This window comes from Solea senegalensis, linkage group LG8, assembly GCF_019176455.1.
Source record: "Solea senegalensis isolate Sse05_10M linkage group LG8, IFAPA_SoseM_1, whole genome shotgun sequence".
In the NCBI taxonomy this organism is placed as follows: Eukaryota; Metazoa; Chordata; class Actinopteri; order Pleuronectiformes; family Soleidae; genus Solea; species Solea senegalensis.
In genome coordinates, this window is record NC_058028.1 from 9,870,303 (window position 1) to 9,894,566 (window position 24,264).

Consider the following 24,264-nt stretch of genomic DNA (forward strand, 5'->3'; position numbering starts at 1 on the left):
AAATGTATTCAAATCCTCTACACGTCACCTCATGATACAGTAATAAATACAATCAGTCATTTGGACTACAAACCTGTCGCTAACTGATGTGCCTACGTATCTGCATGGTTCATTGTGATGATGCCACTCCTGGTGTCTATATCTGTAACACGTTTCTGTATAGTCCAAGTTTAAGTGTAAGCACCAAAGCATTTCCATTCACTGAATAATTTTATTTTATTAAACAAGGTGGCTTTTGTTATGTTTAATGATATAATATATTGTTCAATTGATTTGCAAGGAAAATTCACATCCCAGTCAGATTTCTGTTACTAGTGAGATACATGTGTATGTGTATTCTATGTTAAGGACAATATTCTTGCCTCATCTTGCAGCGCCGTCTGTTCCCCTTGAATCTACGATTTACTCTTTCCATCTCCTTTTATCATCCCAGACACCTTTGCAAGCAAAGTGGCCGCCATGCAGGACCAGCATGCTGACGCATCTGTGGGAAACGTCACCGGAAGCAATGCTGTCAACGTTTTCCTCGGGATCGGCGTGGCCTGGACTGTGGCCGCCGTCTACTGGAAAATCAAGGGGAAGGAGTTCAAGGTCGACCCGGGATCACTGGCTTTCTCCGTCACGCTCTTCACCATCTTCGCTTTCATCGCCGTGGGCGTGCTTATGTTCAGACGCCGACCCTCCATTGGCGGAGAGCTGGGCGGCCCGAGGGTGTCCCGTATCCTGACCACCATGCTGTTTTTTGGCCTGTGGTTCCTCTACATCCTTTTCTCCAGCCTGGAGGCCTACTGCCACATCAGTGGCTTTTAAACAGGAGATGGCGAAAGGTTCTGGAAGAATATTGCACAAAAAAAAAGACACATATACGTTTACACTAAGTCCATCCAACAACATGAAACACGTGTAGGGTTCATCTGTTTGATAGGGCTCATTACAGCCTGGAGATGTCCTGCTCTTTGTTGCAGGGATACTCAAAAACTTCAGATACATGTACACATGCACGCGCGCACACACACACAAACACACTTTATATGTACAGATGTAGGAAGATCTTAACAAATACATGCACAACTAATGACAAGATAAAGGGCGAGAGGAAGTGTTTGTGAACGGCTGAGAGAGGGGTGAGACGAGAAGCTACTGGATGATAGAGAGACAGTGACTGTGAGGTTGCAGAGTGGAAGAGAGGCTCGGCCTCTAGAGTGATGTAGGTTTAATTTGGATCCGAGCGAAGGGAACAGAAGGACAGGTCTGTTAGTGTTAAAATGGAACAGGAACCTGTGAACACACTGAGGACAAACACCCCCGTGTACCTCCTGCCTCTCGTCTTTATCACCACAGCACCACGTTTCCTCCCTGAGGAGGTGGAAGAAGGAGTCGAATGTTTACAATAACAATAACATTGCGTTTGCTAACTTACATGAGATCTTATAAAGTGGTGATGCTTGTCTAGTTGTACAGACGTAGACAGTTGCTGTAAATAGTTAAAAAAAAAAAAAGTTTACATATAGTGTGTAGTGTTTTCAGTGGATGAATAGCTGTGCCTACAGCTGCGAGAAAAAAAAAAGAGGGTGGAAATAAATGAACCCCCTGAGATTGAGAAGCTGCTTTCCTCTCTCAGAATCAGAAAGAAAAATCAACCACTAGATTTCTGTTCCTTCTTCTCTTTTTCAATGTTTTTTAATGCACAGACCAGATCACAAACATTAGAAAGGGGAAGAAGACAGAATGACAAACGGACTAAAAAAATGCTAAATGTTTTTTAAAGAGTCAAATGTCATTCAGATGTGTCTCTTAGCGCTTTGTGCATCAGACTGAAGGATAATCTTTTTGCATGTGTAGGCACATAATAATTCGCACATACTGTATACTAAAGGGAATGAATGACATCCCTGCATAAGTCTCATTAAGAAACGATTAGCTCGCTGTGTGTGCACACACGTGCGTATGTGTGTGAAACCCTGGACCAAGGTCCAGTCATCAATCGTCACAGTGTCACAGTGCTTGTGACAGACTAATCCATTCATGTGGCATGTATCCTGACAGACTAACCCTCTATCTGCAGTGACGGCAGCACAAACATGCATGAACGGTCGAACAAGACTCAACAGTGTTAGTTTATGTTAAGTCTCCTTATAACCAATGATTAGAATATTGATCAGGACACTGGATTCTGCTTCAAAACAGCTCCCATACAATGCCTTAAGGAAACCTCTCAAGTAGTATTCAAACTGTCCAGGCTGTATTTCGTTTTAATGTATGTGTGTTGTATTTCGACAAACTGTGTGACGTGACACTGGATGTCTCTTGTCCCTTTATGTCCTCCAGCTGTGCTCAGCATGTTAGTTCAAACAGGAGAGACTTAAACTCAAACATTTTAGCCGTAGCATTGTGCAGAAAAGTAACACGATAGTAATTTAATGATATTTGCACTTAGACCGAGGTCAAGCTAAGAGGGGAACCCGAGAATGACGGATTAGTGAGTCCACAATAATGGCAATGATGCTAAAACCTCCTTAAAGATCCAGTTTGTAGACTTTGGGGAGGGTCTATCAACACTGCACACGCTCCATACCCACAGTGGAAATTCCACAACAGTCCTAGCCACTGGTCCTTTAATAAATTTATGATCAAGTACAAAAGACTGCTTGATCAGAAGCCATCTAAGGAGACCCCGTGCCAACAGGTTGCTGCCATAAGTGTCATCATTTCAAAAAGAGACAGAAGGTGTATGCACATGCAATTTCAACACTGGCTGCTGGGCAGGACCAACAAAACCACAAGTAGCAAAAAAAAATGTCTGCACACCAGTTGTTGCTCTCCAATAATTTCAAAAAGAGACAGTAGTGGGTGAGATTGTGTTGTTTGAAGTAATTAGATTAATTTGTAGCAGCAGAAAAATAAGATGATTGTCAGTTCATCACTAACAAGATGTAGTTTTGCCAGAACAGCTTCTGACAACTGTTAATACACAAATATAACACAATATCACTTTCAATTTGTGCGTTGGTCTTATGTATTTCTGCAGTTGGTGGTCTAGGGCCCCACCCAGGTCCCTTTTGCCTTGGGCCCCCAAAATTCCTTGGATTGCCCCTGCTCTGTGCTAACACAGTAAATTTACTGGTGCCTAAACAAACGGCAGATCAGAGAAAACCACTGAGTCACAGCAAGACGGATCCCATCTGATTTACTGTGACATCTACACTGCGACGTTTATGGCTGAAAAGTCAGAGCATGAAAAATGTCCAACTGTGCAATATGTTAAATATTAGCAGGAACCTTTTATACACAAGGGAGATTCATCATGTTGTCATAATCTAATATCCACTGCCTGACATCAGCCACGGTAATACATCTTTCTTCACCCACAAATGAAAAGTGCTATACAAGTGGAAATTGTTACCGTTATTCTGCTTGATAATATCAGAAAGATTAGAGTCATGCACCCGTAACTGACTTTTCTTTGTAGACTTTCTAAAGCCAGTTTTGTATCTTTTCCTTACCGATAAAGCCGGGGTACTTTTTTGTACTTCTAAACAATGTTGTCGTATCAGAGTCGTATCACTGTGTTGAGTCGCTGTTGTAGATCACATCATACTGAAATTTGATGGATTAGATTTTGATATATTTTCCACAGAGAAATTTCCCCTTTGAACTGCTCAAACAATGTACTGCATCATAATCTCATCACATTTAGCTGAAGACTGTTTGTGTCTGTGTTACTAATGTATATTTCTTCTCATGAGACTATTTAGATGTTTATTTATTTATTCACAAGAAGATTATTTATCCAAGGATAAGCTGTCCCGCAGGTCCTTGATGCTTTGGAGACTCAATCAAGGAGTGTGGTTTTAACGTGCAATACAGGCAAAAAAAAAAAGAATCTAACACGTCTTATGTCTTATTTCAATTGTGGCTTTGACAAGAGGTCAGTTAAAGGAATAATTTTGGGTTTTTGAAGTTGTAGCCACACTTTCAAAAAAACTTGAACCGTCCCTTTAACACGGTTATTTTTGCTGCAGTGTTTGTTGTCACCCTCCATCAATGTACATTTCTTAATCCAGCCCTGAAGGAGGAGGGTTGAGTGTAAGTAGCATGTTTACATGAAGAAACAGTGTGGAACATCGACAGTGTGATTGTCATTCTTGGGTTGAGCTAAATGTGTTGTAGATAGTGATGGAAGTGGTGAGATGGGTCAGTGTGAGTGAGGTCGTAAACAACAGAAGTCGACTCACTGAACCACCAAGATTACTCAACACACACTTTGATACACACACACACACACATCTCTGCTGAACTCGTATGGCATCAGTGACTGGGTTAACAGTGATCAGGATGAATCAGATCTGATCATTCAGATTCCAGCTTCAGTCCTGCAAAAAGGTGACCCATATATGGCTCAGCACCCAGAAACTGTACTGTCTATAATGTTCCGTGTTTCCATGAACTTCTGTACTAACTTGTCAGGCTTTGGCCTTTGCTGTTCTGTAGCTAGATGTGATGCCTCCCCCCAAACTAGACTCTCTCACCCCTCTGTCCTTCCCTCCCTCCCCCGTGTGTTTCTGTGTTTGCCTCCCCCCCATATTCCTCTGCAGATGCATGATGAGTCTCTGTGTACGTGTGTTAGCAGCATGGTCTACTGTGATGGACACCTATAGGCTCTTTTTATCAGGTTGATTCCCCCACAATCCCAAACACTGGAGGAGCTTTATGAAACAGAATGAGCAGGTGGCACACATACGCAGACACAAGTCTACATTTACACTGAACAGAAACACACACTCTCTCTCTCTCACACACACACACACACACAAACACAAACACACACACACAGACAACATTTATGGAATCAGTGTCTGCTGCGTATTCCTTCTTACCTCGGTAATCTGTAATAAAGAGAGTCCACTTTGTTGTGTCAAGGCTACGTCAGGTAGTCATTCTTTCTGTTTGTTGTACAATATTTCTGTGTCTGTGTTGGTGCCCCCCTCCCCCCTTCTCCTCCCTCTGCCAACTCAAGGTCTTGCTCTTCTGTGTGTCTCTTTGTGAACTTTTTCCCTGTGATGAAGAAAAAAAAGCTTTCTGCCTGAAACTTTGTAGGGAAATAATGATTGAACTTACTACAATATCATGTAATAGTCATAAACATTTATTCAATGCTGTAATAAATTATTAACAGAAGATATAAAAGTTTTTTTTAATGTAATATGGAAAAAGAACCTTATAGAAAAAAGTAACAACTTGTTTTTGAGAACATGGCATGTGATGTAATGTGTAACTGAAAGAAAATGAAGGTCTTTAAGCAAGTGACGTTGACCTTATTTGAATATAGTTTATTTATTTTCAACACCTTTGAGTTGTCCGAGTTGTTATTTCCGCACCAAACAGAGGGCTCATAGAGTCAACACTGCACTTTTCATTGGTTTCTGTCAAGAAAAATGTATGGGAAACTACAAATTAAACCTTTTTTTACTTAGATACTTTTTTATCTTAGATATTTACTAAGATTTATCCAGCCTATACTACACTAAGACTTATTGTAAATAAAGTTATTCCGTTGATTTGAATTGATTTGCATTCAGTGAGGCATACTCAAGAATCCTAATTTGGAAATTCACACAATCTACTGTATGTACATGTTTATGTTCACATTGTTAAAGGTTGTGTTCATTTACATCTGCATGACAAGAAGTTTCATTTGTAAAAAGCAAGCTTAATACATCCTGTTTTCATATAAACTCCATACATTCAATACAGTATTAGTTATAGTGTAATTGTTGCTACAGACAAAGAGATTATTAAAACAAAACAGTTGGTCAAAGTCAAGCTTTTATTTTATAACAAGTGTTGTACATTTGACCATCAGTATAATAATCAGTATTTGGGTTTTTTGATACACAAACTTAAATATTATAGTGAAATTGATCTCCAATCATGTTAGCTACAATAAAAGTGACATAAGTGAAGTTGTTGCCTGATTTTATCTCTAGTCAGGACACACACACGTTACTTTCAGATCTCACACTTCATGCATTAAAGGCAGGGCAACCTGGACAAGTTATATGTCAAAAAGTGCTGTTCAATAGTGAACTGAGTGATGTGACTTTTCAATTGATAGTTTATCATCAAAGATGATTAATGATTAATTAACTGTCTATGGAACCACATACTGTGTTGCAATAGAGAAATTATCCAAAGTTAAAAGAAGACAAGAAAAAATATTTTTCGGGTTTACCTGGTATTTTAATACATATTACAGTTTTTACAAAATCACAGTTTGAGTTTTATTACAGTGGACCGATCTTTATTTCGAAAGGATTCAGCGGAAGTTCATTTGTGCGCAGATGTGGAAGTCACGCGGATACATCCCAGAGTAGCATTTCGTTGCTGGTGGCTAACCCCGGTCACCCGCGGGACGCACGTTGGGAGATTTGCTATTTTGGTGGTTTAATGTTGGTTAATTTGCTAAAAGACGTTGTTAAAGGTTAGTTAAAACCCCGGGTTTCTGTTTGAGGGGACCAGAGCTTCACTAGCGCTTGGAGCGGCGTCACAAATCAACAGAACAGCGGAAGAAAGGTAACATTAGCTAACGCGTGCAGACGCCATTGTTTATGAGCGGGTTAGCAGCGAGGCCTGAGGGTAATCCACGGATTTGACCGCCTGTTGCTCACAGATGAAATCTATATTATCATAGTGTTGACTTGCATAGTTGTTTATGTGAGTATCCACGTACATGCGTGCGATTTATTTAAACGACAATCTAACAGAAATTGCCTATTGGTCTTGTGCTGGTAACCGATACGGACCTGTGCACACACGTTTAGCAGGAGAGACGGCATTTTAATGTGAAACATAGCGTATATGGTTTGCTTGACCCGAAACGAATAATGTTACCGTGAAAACCGCCAATACCAGAAAGGCAGCAAACAAGCAGGAGGAGCCATGTGCCCTCGTTGGCCCCTCAGAGGCTGCAGTTTCGGTGGGTTTGCAAACAAAGTTAATGCACAACTAAATTCTGATTAAATGCTTAGCGAGAATAGTCGTAATGATACGGGTGAGTGTATTGCACCAGTACAAAACAGGCTCAGTTGTACGCTGTAAGAAAACATTCAGATAAAAATGTGATATAAGAAATTACGAAGTAATACTGATACTGTTTTAAGGAATGACAAACGTAGTCAAATGGTGATCAAAATAAAGGTAAATTAAATGAAGATAAGTTAGTATAAATTATTATACAAGTACTTAGAATAAAAGTGCGATGGAAATCAACTGTATTATATTGGGGTTGAGAGGAACTTAGCTAAATAATGTGAAAATGTAAACACGTGTAGTTGAGCAGCTGAGTTGTCTTTAATGTTCTCTCTCATCGTTTGCTATTGAAGAGAAATAAGTTTTGCCTTTTATCTTTAAATGTTGCTGGTAATACCCCGAATGGGCTGTACCTTTTCATTTATGAATTGTTGAAATCCCACTCGCCCTTTCCCTCTAATAGTCATTAATTTTAAACCACATTGTAAAGGTAATTGTTGAGTTGCTGATTTTATTCATTCATTTACATGTAAAGTGTGTGCAATTGTATCATTCAGGTTCAGAGAAAGTATCTGTATTTGAACTTACCGACTGTTGTACATGCTTGATATCTATGTTCCCTTTATCCCATCAGGTACGGAGATATGTCCTCCTCCCACTACTCCTCTTCACGTAGCTCATCTCGAGCCACTGACTGTAAAGTCTATGTGGGGGACCTGGGCAATGGTGCTGCCAAGGGAGAGCTGGAGCGAGCATTCAGCTATTATGGTCCACTGAGAAGTGTCTGGGTGGCGAGGAACCCACCTGGCTTTGCTTTTGTGGAGTTTGAGGACCCCAGAGATGCAGAAGATGCCGTGAAAGGCATGGATGGAAAGTGAGTCGCCATATTTCCAGTACTAGATTGTTTTTGTCTTAACATGTAATAAAAGAAAAAAAAAGCATATGCAAGTATGCCACCAAAACACAGTCGTGGGGCTTCATACCTCTGTGTTAGGCTTTATTGTCTGAATTAAACAGTAAAAAATGTTGGACAACATTTCAACACAGAAGTACTCTGGCGGCTTAGATTAATACTGCCATCTCCATCTTATTTATTTTATTTATTTTTAAGGGTCCTTTGTGGCTCCCGTGTTCGTGTGGAGTTGTCAACGGGCCTCTCCAGGAAAGGCCGTGGGCGCCCCAGCCGACGCCAGTTTGACCCCAATGATCGTTGTTATCAGTGTGGAGATCGAGGCCATTACGCATACGACTGCTACCGCTTCAGCAAGAGAGGACGTCGCAGCAGGTGACATTTGTTGCTCCGATGCAAACCGTTTTCGCCATCCTGTTGCCATCAAACAGTGAAAAACAGCCATTAATAGATTTTCTATCTTCCCATTCCAGGTCCCGCTCTCGTTCACGCTCTCGCTCCAGATCTAGGTCCCGTGGGCGTCGTTATCACTCTCACTCCCGCAGCCGTAGCCACAGCAGGTAAGCTGGTATCAAAACATTTGTGAAGAAACATTTAAAAGCAAATGTCCTCCAAAAAAGGATTTTATTATCAGCAGTTTGTCAGTGTTTATTCTGCAGATGACAATAATTGAGATTTGTGTTTGTTCTGTTTGTCATTTTCTGTCTCTTCCTCAGGAGCCGTCGCAGATCTCCATCTTACTCCCGACGCAGGAGCAGGTGAGACCATAGCTTGTTGATCTATTGTTTGCCATTCTTTTCTCAGCTTTTGTTGTTGGCAAGCTATGTTTTTTTCCCTTCTGCTGAGACAAATGATTTTGGGTCAGTTAATTAGTAACCACCTCTGGGATCAATTAAGTACACCTTCTGAGCTTGGGTAATGTCTTTTGCCCCTCTGGTGTGTGTATATAGTTTCCACCACAGCTGTAATTAAAAACATTTTATATTCTGTAACATTAGGTCTGGCTCTCCAGCCCGTTCCAAGTCCAGGACTCCTGTGAGAAGGTGGGTTGTGTTTAATGATACATTATTACAGTTTGCACTTAGAATGCAGTGATGTTGCAAACGCTTCTGTCCACATTATACATGTTGAGAGATAATACAGTATAATCATGTATATACTAAAATTATTTATGCCTTTGTTTCTGTGTGCTTGTTTACAAGAGTAACAAACCAGTTTATGATTACTGTATTTACAGTATGTCACGATATGTTGCATTACATGTCATTTAGCAGATGCTTTTATCCAAAGCGACTTACAATGGAGTACAATCAGCCAGGGGTGGAGTCGAACTTGCGACCATGATGTCTTTCGCACACAGGGTACCTGTCTTAACCACTGAGCCACTCCACCCCCTATGTCTTCAGAGTCACTGTTTTCAGGACATTAAGTACATTTTTATTTTATTTTTTTTAAGTTATATGGAAGTATCAATGGCACATTCAGCACGTCATTGCAAACAAATCATGGAGGATATTTTTTGAATGAAAATTATTTTCATCTGTGACTGAGGTGTCAATGCAGAGGAATTTCCCCTGGGGTGTTTTGAAATTGCTTAATCACGTTATGTTGCAGTGGGTCATAGTGGCCATTGAGAGCTGCTGCACTAACACTGCTGCCTCCATTAGTCATCTAATTCTTCTTCAGTCAGTACTCAAATTTGATGTTTCATAGTTAAACGGATATCCTTTTTCATTTGGCTGAAAGTCAAAATGTTCCCAAATAGGTGACGCAACATTCAATATGCATCAATTTAAAATGCTGTAGCCATTGTTTTTTTTTTTTATCTGAACTTGTCAGAATATGACGTGAGGTCTTGTGGTATTTGCTTGCTTTCCCACACAGATGGCTTAACTGTATAGATATTTCATTTTGTCCTTCAGTTATCTCATTTAAGGGTTTTATTTTCTGCAGCCGCTCCAGGTCTCGCTCTCGTTCTGGCTCTGCTCCCAGGAGACGCTCTTTCTCTCGATCCCGCTCACGAACTCCGCCAGCCAACCACAAGAGGAGCAGGTAAATGATCCGTCTAGATGTGACTCATTCTCATTCTCTGAAACTGAGTGTAGCCTGTCTAATGAATTTTTCATGCTGGTTTTACTGAGTCATTTAGAGGTGTATAACAGAGAACATGTTCCAGTAAGGTCTAGATGGTGCATTATAGATCTTAGAAATTACAGTTCAGACCACAACTACCTTTCATTCATAGATAGGGCCAGTTATGTTTTAGAGCTAGATGCTCTACCAGAGGCAGGGAGTGACCCTCCTTTCCCCTGAGATCGCCAAGCTGCCGACAAATAACTGCCGTGTGACGATGAGAAGGACGGACATTGACCTCTGCATCGTCTGCACAGAGAAGACCTGCAACTCCTGCCTCATCTTCTGTATCTGCTGCTGGCCAAAAATGGAGTGAGGGTTAGACAACAGGGATTTGAACCCCCTGTCTGATGTAGGGAAGAAAAATGTCATCTCTCTTGTGCTCTCTTTTCCAACAATCAAAAGCTCTGCATCTTTATTCAGCACTGTAAAAACACTGTAGCTGTTAATTGGTGCTACTCGATTTTGAAAAACAGAGTACATGAAAGATAGTCACTGCACAACCTGTAGACTGTTCAGACCCAAAGCAGCTAAAACCAATGAGATGCATTAATATACTCCTGTTTCCCTTGATTTCACTCACTTTAGGTGTAGGTTTCATTCTAAACAATGAATTTCGGCTGACAGATCAGGGGGGAAAGTACTAGATTGCTATGGTCAGTTAGAAGTGTTCAATTTCAATTCCCTATTTTGAAATTGGCTAGATGTATGAACAGTATGCAGGAAAATCTTAACTGAGGTCAGAAAGAGCGACACCGTTGGTGTAACATAAAGCATCTTTGCAGCACAGTTTTGTTTATTTTTCATATTTTCTTTAAAGCGTGTGGTGGGAGCTGAGCACTACACTGACACTGCAGCTGATCCCAGGCCCAGGGTCTGCTAGCTGGCGGTGTGTACGTCCTGCAGGAGGGTGACTAAGCGCTGAGCTGAGATCAGCCTTCGCCTGCATCTGGTGTTAGACAGCGAGACAGAGGTCAACCTACCGACCGAACCCTCCCTGCAGTGAATGGGTGATCGCCTGTTCAACCGACGCACACGCTCAGACGAGATCAGACCGCGCACACATACAGTTGTTCTACTAGAGCCAGCCAGCCAGCCTTCAGATCTACCAGAGGGCTGACCCACACAGATCAGAGTTCGACCTCTACCTTTTTAATGCATTACCTATCTACCAGACCCCCTACCTACCTACCAGAGTTCTTCAGCCTCTGACTTAGCTTCTGAAAGAGAAATGAGCTGACGAGAGATCAGTCTTCAAGAGCCTCCCAGCGCAGTGTCTCTCCAAGTTGTAGTCATCCGTCCTTTCATCCTTCGCTTCTCTGTACTTGTTGTTTCTGCCACTGTCTCCAAAGGTAACCAAAAATCCAAAAACCCTGACAAGCTCATGTTGATGAAAGAAAATGCACAGACATGTATTCTGGGAAAAGTGGTGATAATTGAGCTAAAGTTAATCAAAAAGTTGAGCCTTTAAATCTGCTCTTTTCTAATGCTAAATGACAAATATTAGGATTTACAGCTGTTTACCAACTAATCTAGTATGAAACTTCATTCCTTTACTCACCATGATATGTCTCTAGCAGGAGAAAGCCACACCAATATTCATGCTTTTATTCACATTTTAAACAAATTTGTTTCTTGTTGGGACTGAGGAGCTGACGATTGTCATCTGCCAACAGCTTCAGCCATCTTTGTGTATGGAAGAGTTTAGAAAATGTTCTCTTTGCAGCATTATGTTGTACTGAGGCCACACAATACTACAGTTATGATTGCCAACTAAAGCCCCCTTTCCACCTATGGTCACACCTCACCTCGGCACAGTTTATGTTGGTTTTCCACTACAAAGTAGTACCTACTCAATGTTGGCGGAGTCATCACTACACAGCTGCTTGAAACTGCTGTGACTTCGTTTTACACACGATACACAAACTAGTGACCTGTAAAGCACTTGTTTTCAGTGTAACTGAATTATTATATAATATTTAGTACTTCCTCCATGACTGGAGTACAGACGCCATCTGACACAGGCACTGGACTGAAATGCATGGGCAGGGCGCCGGTCGTGGTCGCGATCAGCAATGCTGTCGCTAAATACACCAGACTCCTGTTGAGATTTTAGACGTTTCTTGTAATTGTTGGAGATTAACCCACGTTTTTAGGATTACGTCTTTTTAACTGATCTATAGTTCGGCATTGTTTGGGGTGATTCTTGTGTCGGACATTTGCTGTGACCAATCAGTGGCCGACTGATGCAGATGTCACGCATAGTATCGCCTCAGCTTGCTTGGAACCTCGCCAGAGCAGGTACTAAAATAAGCACCAGTTACTAGTCGCTAGTGGTAGCGCAAAATAACCAAGTCGAGCCAGTGGAAACGCGCCAAAGGGGGTCCAGGGCTAGCTGTTGGTTAAATTCCTTGCAATTATGAAAATATAAAAATATATAAAACAATTCTGTGTGCAAGACAGTCATGTAACAAATGCATCATGACGTGTCTAGCTAAAAAAAAAAGGTCAGTAAAGGAATGAAGTTTGATGCTGGGCAAAGCACTGTTACGTGAGCAGCTGTTGATGCTTATGTTAGCCATGTAGTACGTTTAATGTGCATGCAGGGTGGCTGCGCGCGCGCGCGCTTTGTCAGACATGTTGTAGCATCCCTACTGTTTTTCCAATACAGTATTTATCTTCCCCATCTAGTGTTTTCTCTGCTTAGGGCAGAGTGGTGTATTTGAAACGATCAATGGTCTTAATGTTAGATCTCTCTTTAGAGCAGTATTGTTTGCCACACACCTGTAGAAGTTAATTTGTGTTACATTAGATGAATTATGTACTGAGCTTGTATATTATAATTTTTTTTTTTTCCCCTCCTGATCATTCTTCCAGCCTCCCCTGTGGCGAGCTAACACTTGTCTGTTTCTGTTTCAGTCGTTCCCGTTCAGCAACTCCAAACCGAAGCGCTACGCCAGCAGAAGACTGAGTGATGAAGCCCATTACATGCACACAAACTGCAAACTCTCTCCCTTACAGACAGACCCTTGTTCCCCGCATAATGTCTGCTTTCACGGTCCCACCTACAACTGATTTTGTTTTTTTGTACTTGTCTGTCAGTGAAGTTTAATTTTCTCTGCACTGCACGTTCCTGCAGCCTCAGATTGTTAAAACTTTAGTCAGTTCAGCAGACAGAAATCAGCTTCTGTTGAACACGGATTGTTTTAAATGTTGTCTTGCTGCTTACACAAGTCATCCTTCTCATAAGTGTAAAACACAGAAACTGTGTGGAGGTAATACTGAATGTTGCAGTTGACTTTTAGCAGTGGTTTTGACCTGCTGTCTAGTAATATGCAGGTGAAAATTATCCTGTTGTTGCAGGTGAGAACATTGTATTGATAAACTGCTTTTATCACTGATGCTTAAATGTGTGATCCTTGAAATTTTTTTCCCTTGAAAGAGTAGGATTTTTTTTTTCACTCAATATTATGATTCGTGAGTTACAATACTGTTTTTCCACTCAGTGACATAAATTGACACTTACTGGCCTGCATGCCTTTGAATATTACGTCACATTCCTACTGTTTGTTTTTGTGTTGCACTGTCCTTTTTACAAACCCTTATCAGCTTCCCTGCTGAAATATATATGATTTTTTTTTCATGTGTAGAGATTTCATTTCTTCCTGTGACTTTGATTTTAAAATAAAACAGTGCTGAAGTTTGAGTTCTGTAAGGGCTGCTTTAACTGTTTGTTTCTGTTTCTGGCTTCTATGGTAAGGCAGTGACAGTTTTATTTTTGAATAAACCTTCAACATACCTCAGTGTCTTTATTTTTCCCTTATAGTTTTTTTATATTATGGTTGGATCTTGAAATGCGTTAAAGTTATCCTGTGGGAATTCTGTAGAAATCTATTTTAAATACAATTACTGAGACCAAAGTAAAGGATCATTCAAAGTAATCGAAACAAATTTGTAGACTTTATTTTTTTAAAGTTAATGCACTGATGACCCAAATAATAACCGTGGCTTTGAAACCGATCGAATTGCGTCAAAGCCTGTTTAGTTTGTCTGTCCTGCTATTGGCTAATATTCGAATCCTAAGGTGATTGGCGGCTGTCAGAACCTATCACAACACAAGGTGGTGCTGCACTGGGCGTGGAACGCCGAGCTCCGTTTGCCTCGACTTTTCCGTCCATTTCATTGCGTCGTCATTATCACCAGCCTTTTTATCCGGGACAACATGGCTACCGCAGCGGGTCGGTACTACGGCGAGGACGGCAGGGCCACGAAACGACAGAAAACCGACGGCATGGCCACGGTGAGTGGGTCTGTGTATGAGCCTCCTCGAGAACAAGCACACGGCTTGGTTCTACTGTCCTCGTTGGTTTAATTCATTCACATGCGAGGGGATAAAAAATATATACGCGTTAGTTGTTAGCTCTGAGTGTGTCTTAAGTTGCTCAGATATCGTGATATTTTTCGTCTAAAACAATATACGTCTGCGTGGTTTAGTCTGCCCATTAATGTGATGTTTAGTCAGAATGGAGTCGCGTGATGGCGGTTTCTCCGCGCTCGGGCCTCGCCTGTGCCCGGCTTTGTTCTCGCACCGGTATCGTTAGCTAGCTGCTAGCCACACACCGTAGTCAGGTGATGACTGGCGGTTAGCATAAAAACAGCCGTCGCAGCATCAGTTTTCCCCCATGTTTGTTTAAAAACAAAAATAAAAACGGTCTATATATTAAGTTTAGTGACAATAAAACTCCATTTCACAATAGGCATGTCGTAACACGCAGTGTCAATTAACTGCCCTCCCCCGTTCCGACTAAGATGGACTTAACTAGGCCCAGATAAACCCAGTAACTTCATCTGCTTCATTAGTGGAAACGATGTAATTTCTGGTACAGTGCAATCATTCGCGTTCAATTGTCTAGTCAGTCAGTAGACCACACGCCAATTTTCTCTGCGTGAGAGTAAACCACTTCGTCCTGTTGGGAAAAGTGTTCAACAGCAAGAGAAAGCTTTGAACATCCCCGAATTACACCTACCTCTATGAGAGTTTGTGCAGATGGATTTTTATCTGTCCCCGATCTGACTCAGTGATTTTGACCATCATCATCTCAATTTATCCCTAATTAAACCCACTTAATTTTTTTAAATTAAGTCCAGTGGTTCCAGCTGCTTAAATGTCTTTTCTGGGTTTGCACATCTGCAGGGATATGAAGATCCCCACAAGACCCTTCCGTCTGTGGTGGTGCATGTACGCGGTCTGGTCGATGGTGTTACAGAGGCTGACCTTGTTGATGCTTTGCAAGAATTTGGAGCGATCAGGTAGGACAAAATGAATAGGTTCATTTGTGTGGAAGGGGTCTATTTATGTAATTGTTGTGGACCTTTTTTACTGGAAGAAGTTAAAAATAACATTTAAACCCGTGGTTATCAGTGTTTGGTTGAAATTCACCATAATGATACTTGTGCTTCTAGCTATGTGGTGGTGATGCCCAAGAAGCGCCAGGCACTGGTGGAGTATGAAGACATGAATGGATCATCCACAGCTGTGACCTATGCTGCAGACAACCAAGTTTACATCGCAGGACACCCAGCATTTATCAACTACTCCACCAGCCAGAAGATCTCCAGGCCAGGAGACTCTGATGACTCCAGGAGTGTTAACAATGTTCTTCTGTTCACCATCATGAACCCCATCTACCCCATCACCACGGTAAATACAAAGAGACCTACAGTTAAATCACACTTCAAATTCAGAGCAGTGACGTTAATTAGTAAAATTTCAGTACAATCTGCAAATATTACTGTGTTATGGGTAATGCACCTGGAGTTGGATTTGAAGGTGCTGCATCTTAAAATGCACCAAGAAAATAAATTTAATGATAATTGTGCCTGCCAACCATTCCACCTTTTTATCTGTTTAGCTGCTGTTATGTTCATGGGTGTGTAATGTAAATAAATGTGTATGATGAATCAGTTAAAATTAGATGCAGACAGACTCTTGCTGTACTACAGTAATTTCCTCCATTCAGTGTTGTATGCATTTCTGTTTTACTTGGTATATGTTCACAGGATGTTCTCTACACCATCTGCAACAACTGTGGGCCCGTCCAGAGAATTGTCATCTTCCGGAAGAACGGTGTCCAAGCGATGGTTGAATATCCTTTAATGTTGTCCATAGGTGCTATCTGGCATGTGGCACTACTAGTGAATCAGCACTACACAGACTGAAACTGGTTGACACTGGTTTCTGGTATGGTATCAATTTGTGATATCTGTTCCCAGGTACAAACAAACCTGTCTGATGGATTTTAAAATGTCGAACCCTAACCCATCAGCTCATGCATTTGTTTAAAGCAGTAGAAATAAAGACTAGGAGCAAGAGGGCAGGGTACAGGTGGCTTTCTTTTATTGTAATAAACAATACAAAAATGTCTGTTTTCCTTAACTTACAATTTACATTTGACTCAGTGCAAAGTGCTCAGAGGGCCAAAGCATCTCTGAATGGTGCTGACATCTACTCCGGCTGCTGCACACTTAAAATCGAGTATGCCAAGGTATGTCCAGTGAGAAAACCGCTGCATAAACTTAACACGATCCTGTTGACGATGTGGATTTTTGAGTCAAAAGTGAATGTTCAAACTCAACGATAGCTGTTTAATTTGTGTTTCCCCAGCCTACTCGCCTGAATGTTTTCAAGAACGACCAGGACACCTGGGACTACACAAACCCCAACCTGGGAGGTCCAGGTAAAACCTCAAACACCAGAGCACATGCCAAGTGCCATACACACAGTTTGTTAAAGTTGAGAAGCCTCATGCTGTTAATTCACCCTTGCTGCCACTGTGGGGAGTTTCATAGGACATTTTCAAGTGTTGCTTTGGGACTTAAATACTTCTCAAGCACACTGTTCAGGGTCAGTGATAAAATCCAGGACATGCCTTGTTAAATAAGTGGGCATCACTTATCAACATGTGAAACAATATATTGAAAGTTGAAATGTAGAGGAACTCTGGTGCGGTGGGGGTGGCAGGAAGATGTTTACAGATGGAAAATGTTGCACACGTATGACCTGATGTCACAAACGAAAAACACATAACACAAAAACTATGTCTACCTGTCTATAGTTTAAGGCTAGCATTCTAGCAGACGTGTGGCATGTAGTTCCAGTTTCCTTCAGTGAAATGTTAAGTGTTCTGATGAAACTAAACCCACCATGTCAGGTGAATTTTACAACTGTGTCCAGCTTCTTTATGTGAACTGTAATTATAACAGAGTTAAACATCCTGTTCCTGTCCTCTGTATAATTAAAAGAGGAAGATAATTGCAGACACTGGACAAATTCCATGAATACAGCATTTTACTGAGGATTGGTCAGTGCTAAGAAATAACCTGTTAATTATTCTTTGTTCTTCAGTATAAACAATTTGTTGTGATGAAAGCCCATCATAGTGTAACTAATTTACACAATCGTGGCCCTGTGATGGACTGGCAATTTGGCCAGGGTCTACCCCAATTTTAACAATTGTAGTAAAAGTTGTAGGTGTTGGAGTCAAATATGAAGAAACAGAAGGGCAAATTTACTGCATTTTTACCCATGACGTTTCTGAGCATTTCAGTACACTGGTAACAAAAGCAGCACTGATTGAGCAGATAGATGTGCTATTGTCTTGTATAATATTTGAAGAGTTTACTTTATTTTGGATATAACTATTTTACCATTAATAATTTAATGCCTCAGGATTCCACTCGGTACATGTAATCACTGCCATTAACACAAACCTGTTATGTTCAACATTTTCTCTGTATTCATTATTCCTGCCTTCCACGACCATACCTGTTTAATTACTGGGTTTCTGCAATCCACTGAAGTCACTTGTGCATTGACTCAAAATGTAAACAATGTGGCTCTGACAAAGGACCAAGTGGTCACACCACTGGTGTCTGCTGGATTTATCTCAGTCTTTTTTGTTGTTAGTATTGAGGACAGAGGCAAGGACCTGCATCAGTAAACCACTGGCAAAATACAGTTATGTAACACGTCATGTCTTCCTGATAAACTACTCAGTAAAAAGCACAAACGGGACGTGTGCAGAATACATGCTGACATCACCACTCTGCAATCAGCCACCACCTCCAGTATCCATCTCTACAGAAGGACACAACCACTATCATACAGAGGTTCAAACTTCCCTCAGACACAGGGACTCGTCACAAGACACCCCATCCACTCAACACCTTGATGTAGGACTGATACCACTCATTCCTCAGATCAATATTCCAGCACATGGGCCGTGAAGACAACGCACACTTCCAGAGGGTGGGAAGTTTTTGGGAACTAAGCTACACTTGGTTCCTCCCCCTCTTCTCCACCATGTTGTCCTTTTTTACCCATTTTTGAGACACAAGCAAATGACACACTGAAGCAAGCCAAAGCTTGCACCTCCAAACCCCACTCCCACCACTGTTGACACCAAATGGACTGACATCAGCGAAGACACAGCATCCACCCAAACAGAAGTAGTGACAGTACAGCAGGCGATGCACACTGATACAAACCACTTGGCTGAGGTCATGTGTTAAAAAAATGCTCTTTGCCCTTCCTGCTCTGTTACGACCACATTGCTCATCACGCTCGTCAACATGAAAACAAATTTGAGCAATACATGCTGACACTCTGATGCTGCACCAACTGATCCAATAGATGAGTCGCGTCCTGAACCAAGTGGTCAACACAAGACAACTGATGAAGACAAGACACTGCTGACAACACCATCAAGCACACTCAGAGCCCAGTCAGGCCCATGTCTGCTTTTACCCTTTCTGTGTCCTCCCACATGGAATTCAGATTTACTCTCTAGCTCTCTTCTCATCTTCTCCTCCCTCTGTTTTCCTCACTACATTGCATCCCTGTGTAGCTATCATTTTTTTGAGTGCAGCTTTCTTTTTAAGTATTTTAAGTCTCTAGAACCTGTGTAACACCTTCCATGTGATGCAGGTTTGGCTATTTGCGGCTAAGAGGAGCCAGCTTCCCAACTGAAATGTGCCCTCTGACAGTCTCAAGGCCTACCAGTGGGCGGTAAGCGGACCTTTTCAAAATGGAACAAAAAGGATGGAAATGCCAGCCAAACAGCCAACCACCCACCAGTGGGCGTTTCAACTTGATAAAAGATGGAGAGTTGTTTCCCCAAAAGAGGAATTGGATAGGAGTATGGGATGAAATGAGTTGAGTGGAGAGTGGTGGAACTGCTGCTGCAAATGTCTTCCTCCCACTGTGTGTAAGCTTGCAGTAAGTAAATCGAGCCCCTCATCAGGGAACATAACTGCACAGCACCACACAACCCCAAAGCCCAGCACCCAACATTGCCACATCAGACATGCTTTAATTTTCCTCCTCATACAGGTTTATTCTTTCTCTCTGGAAGAGGGTGGTTGTGGTTCTGTCAGAGCCTGAATTTCTTATGTGTTTTGTCTAATTGCTCCCCAGCTGTTGGAATCTCATCCATTTGTGTGGTTCCTTTTACTAATCTTAATCAAATCACTGTTTTTAATCAAAGGGAAGATTGTTTCATGAAGGGTGTCTTTGAACAATGTTTATTAAGTGTCATACTTAAGCAGCCACAGTGGCTGCTGGTGTCTAAAATTACAAAACCAAACACACAAAGCATCAACTTTGAAACGTTTGCAACCCATTTTGGGCATTAGTCCACGTTTATGGGCTTATTGCACTCTATTGACATTTAACTGGGGGTCTTTTGATATTTGCCCCCCAAAATAATGTACATGTACAATAATTAACCTGCCATTCTGATTGTGTATGATTATTGTGTACTTGTACAGATGGTGATGCAGAGGGCAATGGAAGCAATGCAGGTGGGTGTGTGTGTGTGTGTGTACAAATTTATTTTTAAATAAAGTCATTTGTGCTGCTTATCCAGATTGTTTTGATTACCTACCCAACTGCCTAGATCATTAGTATCCATCTCATCTTGGTCATTCCCTCTTCTGCCCTTTTATAAGCTAAAGGTTTATGTTGTGGATGTTTGTTTGGATTAAATGATTTTGTGCATTTTGGGTAATTTCCTTCTGATCCTATTGCTCTTGCCATTTGTTACATTCCACATCATCAAATGCAAAATGCTTTTTAAAAGTTCTGCTTAAGTAACAAAAGGTGTGATGAGCATTTTGAGGCAGATGTTGGCAACAGTGTGTGTATTAAATGTGTCCCATTGTAATGACGGATGCAGACAACTTTGTCTCAGCCTTTGTCTCTTTTGTTGAATTAATCTAATTTTTCTCCCTTCTGTGCTTTTTTTTTCCGTCTTGCTCTTACAGAGGACGTGAGTGCCAACCCCAACAAGCGCCAGAGACAGCCTGCTCTGCTGGGCGATCACCCTCCAGAGTATGGTAAGGCTCTCTCTCGCTCCTGGGGAAAAGAAATCAATGGGCATCTATAAACCACTACAGCATCTTGTGAATGTTCAGATTTGATAGTAAAAATACTTCTCTTTAATTTGTCACTGGGGATAATTAAACCAAATTTTACAACATGGCACACAGAAATATGATGATTGGTTAACTGGAGTTGATTCTTTCTTGGAATTGACCCAAATTTAACGAGGCAGCAGTCAATCAGCAAACCCTGTGAGCTACACATGCTGATTTTCTCCATGGACTGTGGAGTGTTGGAAGTATTTGAAAAACCAGTCTCATGATAAGATAAAGCAGTAAACGTATGTTTACGATGTTATCAGATGAGCTTTAAGTGGCTAAAATCAGTTTTTTCCTTGTGTCCCTGCTCACAGCCGTGGGACTCCATGTGTCATGCTGGTTTGTAGTATGTGCTGAAGATATGACATCTATAGCCACATAAACATGATTTTTTTTTATGAGCATGTTGTACATGGTTGTGCATCCTGTGTTTATAGGTTTAGCACAACCAGTGACATTTAAAGGAAAATAATTAAATCTCGGGCTTGACCTATTGACATCTTGCTTCATTAATTTTTCTGCTCTCACTCACTTCCTCAATCTTCAGGAGGTGGTTACCACGGCTACGATGAGAGCTATGGATCCCCTCCCTATGAAGGTCGGCGTATGGGTCCATCAATAAGAGGCCGTGGTGGAAGAAACTACGGGCCGGGTTACGGACCACCTCCGCCTCCTCCCGGAGAGTATGGTGCCCACGCTGACTCTCCGGTGGTCATGGTGTACGGACTGGATCCTGTCAAGATGAACGGCGACCGTGTCTTTAATATCTTCTGTCTCTATGGAAATGTAGAGCGGGTTAGTATCTGACAGTGGTGGAGAAGCTGTTAACGTTGAGCCTTTAAGCCACACTAGGTTTTCATTGATAAAAGTTTTCATCAGACATGTGAATATACAATTTTACATATGATTGTATGATACAAACAAGAGAAACGTGAGCATATTTTAGAATAAGTGACAAGGGAATTGCAGACCTGTGCAGTTCTAATCACATCTTTAATTTCTTTCCCTGTTCCATATAAAGTAACGCACTCCATCTTGATTAGTAGTGATGTACTAAACATGAAAGTGTTCCTCTTTGACTACCATCAAGCTTTAACCTACTGTCCCAAGCACCAGTTTACAGAGCGCACAATGTCAGTAATGTCAAATACAACTGAAGGAGTGGATGTCATAAAGGTCTCACCGGTGTTTGTGGGAGCATTAATACACACGTGACGCTCTTCAGTTGCTCTAAATCACAGTCCTGACAGTCCTACAAACGGACGTTGATTACATGACATTGTTTTGACTCTCAACCCACAGTCTCAGCTTGTGTATTTTTGGTCTGTTGGAGTCAGTTGGTGAAAGAGTAGCTTTCTGTCACTTGGAGCAGTTGCTCTTCAGGTCCTGGTGGAACTCTAACAGAAATGTCATCAGTTTTCTGACACCACCTTTTTTGCCCCCACAGGTGAAATTTATGAAGAGTAAGCCTGGGGCAGCTATGGTGCAGATGGGAGACTGCTATGCAGTGGATCGGTCTATCACCCATCTCAACAACAACTTTCTGTTTGGGCAGAAATTGAATGTGTGGTGAGTACAAGTAATGTTCTACACAACTGTTATACAATCAAATGCGCTGTGAAGCAGTGTGTCAGAGAAACAAATCGGTCTAGTGTACTCTTTCCTGACTTGGTTCTCCTTCTCTGCAGTGTGTCCAAGCAGCAGGCTATTGTACCTGGTCAGTGCTATGAGCTGGAAGATGGCTCGAGTAGTTTCAAAGACTTTCACGGCTCTAGGAACAACCGGTTCACCTCACCTGAACAGGCAGCCAAAAACCGCATTCAGCACCCGAGCAACGTGTTACACTTTTTCAACGCACAGCCAGACGTCACACCAGAGATTTTCTCTCAGGTCTGTAGGAAAAAGCAACATTAATTTTACTGAAGCTTAGTTACAATTTTCAGCCCCATTATCAGTTTTGGATGATACTGCAACTCAAAGACGCAGCCCACAGAGACCTGCTGTCACTTCTCTAAATACATTTTCTTGGAAATTGGATCAGAATTTACAACTAATCCAGTAAACAATGGTTTATCAGAGAGAAGAGAATGAAGGAAAAAGATGTATCTTACAATGTTAGATCACAGACTGCACTACTTCAATAGAAGTTCAATAAAACCACATGACGGCCAAATGTCATTTAGTGTATGAATATACTCTGGAAGTTGTTACGTAAACCCAGCCCTAAACATTAACTTGAATAAATTAAACAGGAGTACAACATTTTCTTATTAACTGATTGCATCACTGGAATGTGAGGCCAATAACTAAAACAGAAATGTATATGTCAACACTAACAATGATGAATGTCTTCTTTACAGATCTGTGATGAGATTGGTGTCAAGAGCCCCATCAATGTTAAAATGTTCACAGGAAAAAGTAAGCAGCTTTGATTCTGTTTATTTCAATATTTGTTTTTAAGCCACTGTATAAAACAGAAAGTAAGCAAGAATTATTATTTATCTGCATGTTTGACTTTCAGGTGGTGCTGCTCCCAGTGACCGCAGTGCTTCAGGTCTGTTGGAGTGGGAGTCCATCAACGATGCCATGGAGGCTCTGGCCATGATGAATCACTACCAGATGAAAAACGCAAGTATGTGCAAAAGGATGTCATTTTATTTGGTTACAACACCTGAACTAACTTTATTAGTTTAGTTTATTTAACCTTCATTGCTTAATATTTATTCTCCTCCCTTTCTTTCCAGCTGGTCCGTACCCTTACACCCTCAAATTGTGCTTCTCCACTGTTCAGCACGCCAACTGAATGCACCCTTTTAACCAAGAAGACAAATCTTCACATGTTCTTTAGACATGACTGCTTGTTATAAACCCTGGGATAAAAAAATAAAGTTACAATGTTAAATATTATCTTTCACAATTATATTTCCCTGAAATGCAAAACTTCTCAAATTTGGTATAAAAGTGTTAAAAGACATTTGAAAGTTTTGATATAGATACTCCAGATATGACTTACTGAGTATCAGTACCTGTGTTTTTGATGTTAAGTTGTCCTTTTTATTACAGTAAAGTTACAGTAACCTGACATGAGAGTGTGTATTTAAAAGTCTTGGTTTTATGCTCAGGTGGTGCAGTGGTTTTGTAAAAGAGCTGCCTTTTGAAACTTTTATGGCTCCATTTTTTTTTTTTTTTTTTATTATTGCTGCCAATTCAGTTCTGTGACAGTTTTGTTCTAAGAAAATAAAAAAATATCAACAAAGTTAAGTTTGTCAAAATGTTTTTGATGCACACAAAGTGTTAAGCTTGAAAGCTGAACGTTTAAATATAGAGGTAACGGATGTTTTAATTCATATTTACCTCAGGATCCAGCTAATTTGATTTTAAATTTGTCCTGGCTGAGTTATAACTTTTAAACGGCTTCTGAAAATGAAGCAGAGTCAATGTTGACTAATAACGGCTGCACCTGCAGTCACCTGTCACTGGAGACATTAATTTTGTGGATCTGAGCTGCAGAATGCACATGTTATTTGCTCATTGCTCAGAACACAACTCTCATTAAATGAGTTGTCCCATTGACAAATGTTGTCAATTAAATTATTGGAGAAATATATTTCGCTGTAATGTTTTGATATTCTGTTTCAGAGTATGGCGTTCTAATCGTGGGGGGAATCGGTAACGCGACCATATCATCAGACCGTTTTTATTACTGAAATTCT

At 41.1% G+C, this 24,264-nt stretch overlaps 3 protein-coding genes across 7 annotated transcripts in view; all 3 read left to right on the top strand.

Annotated features, from left to right (window-relative positions):
* The window catches only part of slc8a2b (solute carrier family 8 member 2b), a 108,012-nt gene extending 102,666 nt beyond the window's left edge, over positions 1–5,346 (top strand). For all 3 annotated transcript variants that reach the window (XM_044031624.1, XM_044031625.1, XM_044031627.1), the window contains one exon: positions 434–5,346. In XM_044031624.1, the coding sequence (XP_043887559.1) occupies positions 434–810 (377 nt within the window). In that variant the 3' untranslated portion in view covers positions 811–5,346. The remainder of the gene's footprint in view (positions 1–433) is intronic.
* A 1,003-nt stretch (positions 5,347–6,349) lies between these two features.
* Positions 6,350–13,778, top strand: srsf7a (serine and arginine rich splicing factor 7a). 3 transcript variants are annotated; one of them, XR_006360905.1, is made up of 9 exons: positions 6,350–6,573; positions 7,664–7,903; positions 8,141–8,314; positions 8,413–8,499; positions 8,656–8,697; positions 8,938–8,982; positions 9,893–9,991; positions 10,893–11,424; positions 12,992–13,778. XR_006360905.1 is itself a non-coding variant. In XM_044032363.1 (8 exons), exons 2-8 carry the CDS (start codon positions 7,674–7,676, stop codon positions 10,984–10,986), a joined length of 771 nt encoding a protein of 256 aa, XP_043888298.1. In that variant the 5' UTR covers positions 6,350–6,573; positions 7,664–7,673; the 3' UTR covers positions 10,987–13,778. The 3 variants fall into 3 exon arrangements, 2 of the variants coding, with proteins under 2 accessions (XP_043888298.1, XP_043888299.1); XM_044032363.1 differs by having other exon boundaries at positions 10,893–13,778; XM_044032364.1 differs by lacking the exon at positions 10,893–11,424.
* Positions 13,779–14,247: 469 nt separating this feature from the next.
* Positions 14,248–23,808, top strand: LOC122773384 (heterogeneous nuclear ribonucleoprotein L-like). The gene is made up of 14 exons (XM_044032026.1): positions 14,248–14,372; positions 15,267–15,382; positions 15,536–15,773; positions 16,133–16,218; positions 16,521–16,617; positions 16,737–16,809; positions 19,901–19,933; positions 20,396–20,467; positions 21,099–21,346; positions 21,999–22,120; positions 22,240–22,441; positions 22,912–22,969; positions 23,073–23,183; positions 23,296–23,808. Exons 1-14 carry the CDS (start codon positions 14,295–14,297, stop codon positions 23,352–23,354), a joined length of 1,593 nt encoding a protein of 530 aa, XP_043887961.1. The 5' UTR covers positions 14,248–14,294; the 3' UTR covers positions 23,355–23,808.
* The last annotated feature ends 456 nt before the right edge of the window (positions 23,809–24,264 follow it).

Coding starts and splice junctions, on each gene's coding strand:
- srsf7a (XM_044032363.1), top strand. CDS start 7,674: ATGTCCTCCTCCCACTACTCCTCTTCACGTAGCTCATCTCGAGCCACT. Junction 7,904..8,140: donor GTGAAAGGCATGGATGGAAA/GTGAGTCGCCAT, acceptor TTTATTTTTAAG/GGTCCTTTGTGGCTCCCGTG. Junction 8,698..8,937: donor TACTCCCGACGCAGGAGCAG/GTGAGACCATAG, acceptor CTGTAACATTAG/GTCTGGCTCTCCAGCCCGTT.
- LOC122773384 (XM_044032026.1), top strand. CDS start 14,295: ATGGCTACCGCAGCGGGTCGGTACTACGGCGAGGACGGCAGGGCCACG. Junction 15,774..16,132: donor CCATCTACCCCATCACCACG/GTAAATACAAAG, acceptor ATATGTTCACAG/GATGTTCTCTACACCATCTG. Junction 19,934..20,395: donor GGGCAATGGAAGCAATGCAG/GTGGGTGTGTGT, acceptor TTGCTCTTACAG/AGGACGTGAGTGCCAACCCC.